This window comes from Rhinolophus hipposideros (genome assembly GCF_964194185.1).
Source record: "Rhinolophus hipposideros genome assembly, chromosome: 2".
Classification (NCBI taxonomy): domain Eukaryota; kingdom Metazoa; phylum Chordata; class Mammalia; order Chiroptera; family Rhinolophidae; genus Rhinolophus; species Rhinolophus hipposideros.
The window spans coordinates 50,071,193-50,083,392 of NC_138048.1; the positions used below are offsets into that span (position 1 = coordinate 50,071,193).

Sequence of the window (12,200 nt, forward strand, 5' to 3'; positions counted from 1 at the left end):
AAGCTAAACAAAATCAAGAAATATTAGCAAACCTTGCTAGCAATGCTGCAAGGTGAATTGCTGCTTGAGGTTGGAGGCAGAGGGTGCGAATATGGTGACTGGGATTCCAGCCCTGCACACCTGTCCCCTTCATCTCTAACCTAGGCTGATGTTGTGGGTGTGCGATGAAGGGACAGAGCCAGGTGGTCCTCATGGCTCCGCGTGGGGCATCAGACTGTGCTGAAGTTCTTCCATGAAAAATCCTGCACTTTCGCTGGAGCACACATGACACTCCATTAATTTAGTAGCTACTCCCATATGCCAACCAGCTGTCCTTACCCCTGCAATCTAGAACCTCCTATTGGCTAGGCTCTGATTCTCCCTGGTCACTAACGAATTCTTTAGACATAATCTCTAGCTCCACTTGTATGGAAGCAGTACCCGGGCCTGCTTTGATAAGGAGGTGATGCCCTGGACTTCCTGCCAATAAGTGAGCCTGCCATCTTTCTCCCCACCCTACCGCCAGCTTTTGTAGCCTTCACACTGTTCTTCTCTTGCCCCATGCCACAGCCCCCACCTTCATTCCCCTTCTTACCCCCTCTGGCATTCCACCAAGTGCATGTGCGTGAGAGCGTGTGCACACACGTACACACAAGGTCATCCAATATATTCCCCCCTTTAAATGCAGACTGCACCCTGATGTAAAGTTCTGTCTGCAGGACAACCTTGTGAGCCCCTCAGTGAAGAATACACTTCTCCAGAAGCCTCGAGACTGTAGACCAAATTTACCTTTGGAGAGAATAATAAAATCAAAATGACTCAGAGTCCCTTTGGGATGGTGCTATTTCCATAGTACTTCATGACAAACCTCAGAAAGCTTTCCTATCAATAAATGCTGCAGGTTTCATTTCCGGGGATTCTGTACAGAACCAGAGGGAAGTAGTTTCCTCATGAAGCGACTGCATAATGCATTGCATTGTAATAATTGAAAAGAGTAATGACATTGCTTAGATCTAGACATTTCTTTAAAAGTTTTATTCCTTTCTGAAAGAACATCAGACATTCACACCAACACTTCAACTACTCGTTTTGCTCATTCCCCTGCTATTTATTACATCTAATTATTGAAATGGTAAGGACTAAGCTCTCGCTACAGACCAGCTGAGGTGGAATATTCCATCACTTGTGAAGAGGTTGTGACCTCTTGTGCTTTCATTTAAACTCATCGTGTCTGTTTGAAGGAGGCGGAATGATATGAATCAAACTTACATCATCTGTCATCTTCATAAGCTGCAAACTAAAAAGCAAAATGGAGTTCACTGTTGCCACTTCAACAATTACATTGAGATGATAGTGAGTCTCTTACTCCAAGTTATACATTCATATGCCCAGCACTAGGTAGTTTTTTTGTTTTAATGCTTAGCTTTTTTATTTAAAACTTCATACAGTCTGTGCAGAATCTGCCTACCGGAAGCATACTGGAAGGTAGGGCAGTTACCTTCAAATGCTGGGCTTTGCACTGGACGCATTAGAATTACCTAGGGAGCTTTTCTAACCAACGCACATACTCAGATCCTATCCCCAGGGGGCAGTGCACAGTCACACGTGGGGACCACTAACTAGGGTTTTTCAACAGTGCTCCTGGAGACAAAGTCTGATATTACCACCAAAAGTGTTCTGCTTACAAAGAAGTTTGGGAAGCACTACACACAATATCACTTCAGAGATTATAATGTACCTCATCATATTATAGGATTTTGGAAGTCCTGCCGTAAAGAAACCAGCTTACCCCCAGCATTTCCCAAACTTAATGGTATGTGACCTTGGAATCCAGTTTTTGCATTAAAACCCAGTATACGGTTTCAGGGGAGCTAATCTGCTATAGCTTATTTTTAGCAGAGGCTTGGTGGGGAGAGCTCCCTAAACATAAGTATCTCGAAGTGAGGAAGAGTGTGTTATATACCGTATGTTTACCAAAGAGAGCATGAGTTTTAAGATTGGGAAGCACCAATGTTGAAGAACTAATGTTTATTTAGTACCTACTATATGCCAGGGACCAGGTTGGGTTCTTTAACTATGTGGATTTATTAAATCCTCACAGCAACCCCATAACATTGTTATTTAAAGATGAGAAAACTGAGGCTTTGGAAGACCCTCACCCTCCCCCTCCCCCACCCCCACAACAGTGACTAAGTGTGAACTCTGGTTGTTTAACTTGTGCTTGGTTGCAGGAGGAAAGGAAAATGAGACATGGGATCAGTAAAAGGGTGGGCTAGTGGTGGTTGCTGTTAGAACTTTCATTTTCCAAACAAGCATTAATTATGGGCCTAATAGTCTATGCATTTAATTCATTTTATAGTGCTTTCATTTCTTGAGGATTTTCAAACTGAGTATATTCTCATAGGTATTTGATAGTTGCTATCACAAAAAATTCAGCTCTATTTAAATTACCAGGATTTTTAATAAAGTTGCTAGTCCTCTCTTCAGCACTTCAATTAATGATCAATTCTGTAGGTATAATTACTACTGTTTGCTTAAAATTAATCTTAAGTGAGCAGGCTTGAGTTTCATAATTTAAGGAAAGAGGAAAGCTCTCCCTGAGTCATCATGGGTGTCCTTGCGACTCCTAAAACAAAAATACAATTTTGTATCTTACATGGAATGCCATGATGCAGGCTGTTTTACTGTTTATCAATCACCCTTAAAAAAGAAGGGCCTATGTACCATGGAAGTCAGAATGTAGAGGGCAGAGTAAGATCTTGAGAGTGGGGAAGCAGAGGTTTCCTGAAAGCTGAGAGCACTTACCCTATTGTCCAGGCCCCCCAGATTCTTTCCTTTTTCCTTTTTCTCTTTTCTTCCAAGTTCTTTCTTCCTCCTAGGTTCTCTTTCTCTAAAGCAGTTCATTTTTTCGTCCTAGATTAGCTCATCAGATTCTCTTCCCCCACTTGCCAAGCCATTCCAGCCCCCACCCCAGGCCCTGTTCAGTCCACCACGGCTCAGAACTGGATTTCCATTCACTGTCATCACTGAGATTTATACTGAAGGCAGATATGAGAACCTCTCAACATCCTCTGAACAACTACTTGTGAAGATGATGTGCATTATATTATTTCGTGTTCCTCATGGAAAAGAGCCACATAGTCGAAGTCCTTTAGAATTCGCTTCCAGAAATAAAAATATGGGTTAAATATAGATTAATATTATATTAATATATTAATATGTTATGTTATGGGAAGTTTCCAGAATTAACATATTACATATACAGCAATGAGTCAGATTGCGTCTCTTTGCAACAAAAAGATGCTTCCTTTTTGGCCTTGAAAAAGATTTAATTCTCAATAATAGCATTATATAATATTTTTTCCTATTTCTATTTTAGAAGTTACATGAAATACATGTGTGTCACCTGCAATTCTTCTAAAAGTATCAGTAAATATGATATTTTATTGATTCCGAGCACTGCATAATTGCATTTCAAAAACTCAGATTACATTTTAGTTACTCCTGTTCATGATTCTGATCATGATACTCTTAAATTCACATGTTAGGGGAAAGATGCTGTCAAATGGCTTCTGCTAGGAGTCCCCAAAATGTTTAAGTGACTTTTTCTTATGACTAAAGTAATACTCATTTAGTGTAGAAAATTTCTAATTGCAGATATATATATGTAAATATATATATGTGTGTGTGTGTATAAATATATATATACCCATATACATATACACACATATACACATGGTGTGTGTATATATATATATATATATATATATATATATATATATGATCTATATATGTAGGTATTTATATATATATACACACACACGGTGTGTATATATATATATATATGTATATATATATATATATATATACATATATATATATATATATATATATACTTTGATCCCACCTATCATTATTAGCATTTTGACCTTCCAGATATGACTTGCCAAATATTTTTAATGGCACATATTTTTAAGCCATTGATAGGAGAACACAAGCAATACACACATAGAACCCATAACCAATTGTAATTATAAAATACTGCTGTGGTACATTTATACAATGCAGTATTATTCTGCTATAAAAAAAAAGGAATGAAATCTTACCATTTGCAACAACATGGATGGACCTAGAGAACATTATGCTAAGTGAAATAACGCAGACAGAGAAAGACAAATATCATATGATCTCACTTATATGAAGAATCTAAAGAATAGAATGAACAAACAAAACAGAAATAGCCTTGTAGATACAGAAAACAAACTGATGGTTGCTAGATGGAAGGGGGGTTGGGAGGTGGATGAAAAAGGTGAAGGAATTAGGAAGTACAAATTTGTAGTTACAAAATAGTCATGGAGGTGTGCAATACAATATGGAAAATATACTCAATAAAGTTATATAATACTATGTATGGTGTCAGATGGGTACTGGACTTATCCAGGGAATGACTTCTTTAATTACATAAATGCCTAAACACTTCTCTGTACACCTAAAACTAATGTAAAATAATACTGAATGTCAACTATAATAAAAAAAAAATATATATATATATATATATATATATATATATATATATATGATGGAAAGTACAGCATAGGGATTATAGTCAATGGTATTGTAATAGCTATGTATGGTGTCAGACAGGTAGTAATCTAGTTGGGTTTATCACTTTGTGAGGTGTGTAAATGTCTAATCATTACGTTGTTTTGTACACCTGAAACTAATTAAAAAAAAAAAGATACTGCTGGAATGCTTGGACAATAGAGCCAGGTAGAATAAGTCAGATCAATAAAATTAATTTTTTCCAGTGGTAGAGGTAAGTAGTAGAATAATTCAGAACTGCTTTATATCTTATTTAGTTTTTGAATTAATTTTTAAACTCAAATATAAAAGTATAAATTGAGAAGTCCCACCTACTACTATATTCATTCACCCTGTTCTTTCACCTGGTTTCCTATGGTAATTACTTTTTTAAAAAAACCATTTTATTGTAGTATGATTGACATGTGAAAAATTGTACACATTTAATATATACAACTTGATGAGTTTGGTTATAAGTATACACCCATGAAACCATCACAATCATCAAGGCAATAGACATATTCATCACCTCCAAAAGTTTATTATTATTATTATTATTATTATTATTATTAGGCACAACATAAGATCTATTCTCTTAGTAAAATTTAAGTATACGATACAGTATTGTTAGCTGTGCTATGTACTAAGCTGTGCTAAGTACTGTGCTATGTATTGGATCTCCAGAACTTATCTTGCATAATTGAAATTGTACTTTGACTATTAATTTATATTCTCTGACCTCAAATCAATTGTTTAATATGTTAATTTGAAGTCAGTTTGGTTACTCTTTATTGTCTATTAACACAGAAAGGAGCCGTGGCACAGATATCCACAATGGCAGATAATTCAGTAGTAATTCAATTCAACTTTAAAATGTATTGTAACTTTTTCCCTATTAAATTTTCTTTCCTAATGTTGTCTACATTAGGAAACATTAACTCATAGTTTTTAGCACAAACTGGCTGGTGAAAGAAGTCATTGTAGGATTCAAAATTTTCCACTTTATCTCTGGGATTGTGGATGATATTTTGTTCATTTTGAGATCTGTATTTTTAAAATGTTACAATGGGCTCAGATTACTTGTATATAAAAATAGATCCGTAGTTGTTATTAAAATGAAAGGCCCAATATAAGTATAACATTTCATTATTTTCAGCTTGAGAAGTGTAAACCCCTAAGGGAAATTATATTATTTGAAGTAGCACTGTTATTAACTAACGTAAATTTTAATGCAATTAGTTGTCACATATTTTAAACTACTCTTCACCACATTGTCACTTGGTGGAGAAGCCAGTGTAAACAGTGGAGGGTTGTGTTCGGCTCAGCGTAATGCTCTGTGGGGTGGGAGCAACTGTACACAGGAGTCTAACACAGCCTTTCTCTCCCTCTAGCATCTTCCTCAAAGAGCTGGAGAAGTACGAGCAGCTGCCTGAGGATGTGGGGCACTGCTTTGTGACCTGGGTAAGCGACCTGAGATCCTCCCTCTCCCACTGTCCCAGGCTTTCCAAAAGTACAGTTGGTACCAGATCCTGAGATGGTACCAGGGTCCGGAGATGGCATCACTGTTGGGTGTCTGACCTGCGCATTGGTATCACTGACGTTCTAACATAGGACCAGGGATTGTAGAGAAGGGCCGTGAGTAGGTCTGAGAGAAGCAGTCCCTCCCCTCCAAGGAGCAGAGCCCTCTCAGGGAAAAGTTCATAGACATTCTATCTGTTAAGTTTTCGAAGCACTTTCTGAAATGGATATAGCAGGAGATGGGAACAAGCCACCACCCTTGGTAGAGAAGCTACTCCAGCTTCATCCATTGGTTTTTGTTTTGTTTTGTTTATTTTTAACTGGACGAGGATTGGGGAATTAGAACTTTAGGAAACCATCAAACCACCAAACCATGGGTTACATTTTCTTCCTTAATAGAGAGCAGACTCCTTGGGTATCCATTCCAATGCTCACCTACAAGATGAGTGTGTAGTCATTCTCTTTCTTGGTGCTATTGTTATGGGTCGAGTCAATGGGCTGAATGTACCAGGTCCTATTACTAACTGTATAAATGGAAACAGTCTCCATTAGCATGTCCATGCCACGTGATTCTGAGCTCAGGTTTGTCATAAGATTGCAGACGTCTTCAGGGAAGTTCACTTAGGACACTCAGTGCAACTGAACATGGAAATTCTTCCCCAGGGTCCAAAGTTTTAACATTTAGTGATCATCTAGTTGTAACTTCCACTCAAAATGGGCTAATTACTTTTCAAAATGTCTTCAGGATTCAAGAGTTTATACTCTCAAGAGCCCAATGGAATAGGCATGGCTGTGGTTATGTTTTATATTTTATAGATGGAAACATGTCAGATGAACTAGGAGATTGACTAGTCCCCTGACATGTAATAAATATCACAGTCATTTCCACAATTCATGACCTGAGTTGCTTTCTTTTCATGAAACCTTCACATTTGCTTCCTCACATTCTCTCATTTCTTTTTTTTTCTTTTTTGTTTTTTAATTGGGGAATATTGGGGAACAGTGTGTTTCTCCAGGGCCCATCAGCTCCAAGTCGTTGTCCTTCAATCTAGTTGTGGAGGACACAGCTCAGCTCCAAGTCCAGTGGCCGTTTTCAATCTTAGTTGCAGGGGGCTCGGCCCACCATCCCATGTGGGAATTGAACCGGCAATCTTGTTGAGAGCTCGCACTCTAACCAATTGAGCCATCTGGCTGCCCCTCTTTCTCATTTCTTACGGATATCTCAGACTGCCATTTATTTTGTGCTAATACATTTTCTATCTCTAAATACATAAGCCCATGCATACGAGTGCTTCACATTAATGACGACAACCACTCTATGACCCCTTGCACAGCCAATGTAGAGAAAACACAAGATTGGCCATTAAATGAAGAGATTTTTTTTAATCTTGTTTCATAAAATTTTGGATTTGCTTTACAATCAACCATAAATATGATTTATTATCATCTCTTAGGAAATGATGAATGCCTCCCAGGTGATACATAAACCCAAAATTGGTTTCAGAAAAACCTTTGATGATTGCATAAAATGTTCACATTTTGCCAAAAATTATCCCAAGGTTATTTTTTTAAGTCTCATAGTCCTAACATATGAGTATTTCAGGAGTAGCGGGTAGAAAGTAGTTTGTAATATATGGTAATGACCAAGAAGCTTGATGTCAGCTTGTCTGGGCTCTACTGCTTTCTAACTATGGGAAGTTAAAGTTGCTTAACCAAGCTGTGCTACAGTATTCACATCTGTAAAATGGGGATGATTGTGATAGAACTCACTACATAGGGTTCTCATGAGGATCAAATGAGTACATACATAACACTTAGAAAGGTACGTGCATGAATAAAACCTACTCTAATTAATGCATATCTAGGCTGTTTTCTCACAAGAGGACACCCCAAATGTTCAGGAGACACCAACGTGGGCAGCATTTCACAAATGGGAAAAGTACTTGGTGGCCAAAATATACACACCTTTCCCAGTGGAAAGGGTGTATAGCACTAACCCAGAGTGTCCTGAGAGAAATAACAAATGAATTTTCACCAAGCCATAAGATTCTTGACTTGAAGTAACAATGGTTAAGACTCATTGTTCAAACCCTGCCCCAAAAGGTCACCGTGCTTTCCTTTCTCCCCATCATTGCTTTTGAGAAATTGGGGATGACAGCACATAGTCCCTTGACACACCCTATACACTACCCTCCATGGAGACATTTGGAGTACAAGCAGCTCTACTTCTGAGATCCTATTTCATTTTCGTGGTTTGATTTTTGTTTTTAAAGCAGATGCTGTCATTTTTTAAGATGGGTAGCACAATTGTAGGTAATTCAAAAAAAGCGGATAGATAATCTCTAAATAAATTCTGTCCAACTTCAGAATACGTTATGGTATGTGAATTGGATTTTCTAATTCTTTCTAGCTCAGACTAGTAGTAAAATGAGTTCAGTTTTGGTGAGCTTTCTCCTTCTGATAGGAGCAAAGCTTCCCAAAATTTGTTAAGGGAGCGTCGGCCGGATGAGCCCAGAACATTTGCCACACCTAATCCTGTGGCAACAGCACATCTGAGGGTTTTACTACACAGCCCTTGTTGAACCCTGGAGGTATAGTCAACAGAAGGGAGCGACCAAAGCTTGCTTAGCTATTATTGTCTTTGTTCTTTTTAGGCAGACAAATTTCAGATGTACGTCACCTACTGTAAAAACAAACCTGATTCCAACCAGCTGATCCTGGAGCATGCAGGCACCTTCTTTGACGTAAGCTGTGATTTTCCGTTTTTGAGCCATTATTTAGCAGGAGGAAATGCTTCTCTACTTTAGGATAATGTTTTTTTAACTATCCTTTGCTCCTCACTTTTCTTCACTGGCCACCCTAAACCTCTATCTCATGGCTAAAGTAATGGAGGAAAACAAAATCTGTGTTTGGTTGGTTGGTTGGTTGGTTGGTTGGTTGGTTGGTTGGTTGCTTGGTTGCTTGGTTGCTTGGTTGCTTGGTTTTACCCCATCCCATCTCGAGTGCTGTGATTTTGGACAAGGCACACTTGCCTCCGTGCCTGAACAGCAACCTGAGCTAGTCGTAAATCTCCAATGATGCAGGTGTTAAGATGTTTCACCTCTACTTCATGCAGAGCTCCCTCAACTGCAGGGGTTCTCCCAGTGTGGTCCTCAGATAGCTACATCAGCATCCCCTAAGAACTTGTTAGACATGCATATTTTGGACACCTCCCTCCAGATCTCTTGAATCCGAATCTCCAGGGCTAGAGCCCAACAAACTGAGTGTAAGGAGCCCGCGGGTGACCGATGCCCACTGATGTTTGAGAATCACTACTCTCAGGCAATTGTTTCAACCTTGGCTACACATGGAATTACCTGGGGGCCTTTGCAAACTACTGATTCTGCTTTCCACCTCTGAGATTCTGATCTGATTGGCTGGGCGTTGAGAGGTTAAAAGTTTGCAGGTGAGCTTACTGCAGCCTTGTGCTGCATGAGCACTTGTGCTGCAGTGAAGGCCAGGAGAAGAGTCACAGTAGATTGCCTCATCACAGCCTTTGGTTTTGAATGAGGATCCAGTCCTGTTGGTGAACGAAGGTAAATCTGTGTAGTCCCCAGAGAGTGACCTAAAGGGAACAGAATCAAATGGGTCATTGCAAGATTCAAGGGAGGAACAAGAGGGAGAAGAAATGAGGAGAAAGGGAAGTTCAGTGAGAGAGAGACTGGAGCAGCGGTGACCATTCTGGTCGTCATTTCGGAAGTGACCAAAGCTTGAACTTCAGAACTTTTTAACGTCTTTCTGTCTGTCCTCCAGCCTACCTGCTTTCATTCTTTCCATAAATATTTGAATGTCCACTGTCTGCAAGGTAGTATGCTAGGCCCCATGGGGAATATAGATACTTAAATACAGTTTCCATGCTCCAGTTTACAAAATAAACCTCTGAACATCTTCCGGGCCTGACATGGCCATAACAGAAATGATTCTACAAGGATCATACTGCTCAGTGAAAGAATGACACTGGAATGGGACAAAGTCAGACAATATAAAACATAGGTGATTTTCAAAAATAGAGCGTTAATATGGGAATGGACCTAAGTGTCCCAAACTGGAATTTTTGATGTTAGATATGAGAAGACAGAAAACCCAAGAAAAGTACTTCTCTAACTTGGTATCAGAATTTATTGGATAATTTATTGGATAATCATGTATTTCCTTAAAACATTTCTGGTTGATTATTCATCAACAGTATCCCGAAGGGTCTTTTTGAAGTTTTAAATGCAGTGTGTCTGTCTCCCACTTAACATTTTTCTGAACGTTCTCTGTGTGCCCTGTGCTCCGAGCATGCCTTAGACTGTTCTACTCTCTTTCTTCGCTCACTCTACTCTCTCTGCCTGAAATGGATTATGACCTCTGCCCGTGCAGGTATATGCACACATGCACACACACACAAAGTCACTCTTCAGAATTCTTCCTTTCCTTTAAAGGTCAAATGTTGCTTCCTGCATGAATCCTTTCCTTTCTCTATGCATTCATTATATTTTGCATCTCTTTTATACACACAGCATTTGGCAGGTTAGCAGTATGCCTTTCTGTGGCACACACCTCCCCATCTTGAGGTTGACCGATGGTTTGCCTGATTCATTTTGTGCACATCACAGTGTCTGGCATTAGACTGTACTTGCCTTTAGTCCTGTCTCTTGCCAGTTTCTAGATTTTGCCTATCCTCCATTTCCACCATAGTGCTTGATGAGCCTCTACATTAGTTGTGAAGGCCAACGGAAGCCAGAAATCCAGTGCAGTAGGAGTTCCTGGAGCTTGTCCTGGAGGTGGGGAAGGAAAACAGTAAACTCTCCTGATGGTTCGCAAAGCTTCCCAGAAAGCATAATCTTTGTAACTTTCTTCCATTCCACCAGACGGGTTTCCCTAACTTCTATACTTAGAAACCGTTTCCAAGGTCTACACGTTAGGCCCCCATTCTATAAAAGAGATAAACCCTTAATAAAGGTCGTCTCTTATTACCCATTATTGTAACGAGAACACAGAAAATTGAGGTCCTAGAAAGGCCCACACATTCACATGACCCAGAATTTTCTGCTCCCAATGTGAGAACTGAGGCTGTGATGTCTGATAGATTACTAAGCTTGGTTTGCTGACGTAACCATTGGAGACAGCCCTTTCCTCACTGCTTTACATGCAGCCTTTCCAGAGCCGGGAACCTGGTCACAGAGGGAAGGCTGTGCCCTATTGCCTGAGCCATCTTGCCAAAGCCCCCAGATGAACTCACAATGTTCACTTGCCCAGAGAGTCAAGCTGCCAGCTGTTTTTCCCAGCATCCATGAACAAGTTCTGCTATAACTACACACCTCTAAGGAAAAGGGAAAAGAGTGAGAAAATTGCTACTTTCTGGGGTAATTGACAGGAAATGGAATTTTTTTTTTTTTATCACTCCTTCTTCACCCTTCTCCATGGTGGCATAGCAAGTCCTATCTTGTCTAACTTTAAAATGTTTATTTATTCCTTCCAATGCTTTATTCTCACTAATTTTAGCTTAGGGGAAGCTCCCATGTCACACACCTGGAGATATAGAAGTATAGATATAGATTATGGTTTTAGTATATTCACGGGTATGTGCAACCATCCCCACAGTCAATTTTAGAATATTTTCATCACCTCAGAAAGCAACCCTACACCCTTTAGCTATCACCACCCCCACCCCCCCCACCCCCCGCACACACACACCTTATCCCCCAGGCCTACTCTCCCAGCCCTAAGCAACCAGTGATCTATTTTCTATCTCTATAAATTTGCCTATTCTGGCCATTTCATAAAAATGGAATCGTATGTGTTCCTTTGTGACTGACTTCTTTCACATGTTTTCAGGGTTTTATCTATGCTGTAGCATGTCTCAGTACTTCGTTCCTGTTTTTGGCCAAATGGTATTCCATTATATGGATAGGCCACATTTTGTTTTTCCATTCATCAATTGATGGATATTTGGGTTGTATCCACCTTTTCACTATTATTAATAATAGTGCTATAAACCTTGTATACAAGTTTTTGTGTGGACACGTTTTCATTTCTCTTGGGTATATACCTAGGAGTGGAATTGCTGGATCATATGGTAACTAGGTTTACACACTTGG

The 12,200-nt window shown here is 39.4% G+C and overlaps 1 protein-coding gene across 24 annotated transcripts in view; it reads left to right on the plus strand.

Annotated features, from left to right (window-relative positions):
• KALRN (kalirin RhoGEF kinase) overlaps positions 1–12,200 on the plus strand; it is a 621,535-nt gene that overhangs the window by 410,733 nt on the left and 198,602 nt on the right. For all 24 annotated transcript variants that reach the window (XM_081025698.1, XM_081025722.1, XM_081025696.1 and 21 more), the window contains exons 26-27: positions 5,952–6,021; positions 8,733–8,822. In XM_081025698.1, the coding sequence (XP_080881824.1) occupies positions 5,952–6,021; positions 8,733–8,822 (160 nt within the window). The remainder of the gene's footprint in view (positions 1–5,951; positions 6,022–8,732; positions 8,823–12,200) is intronic.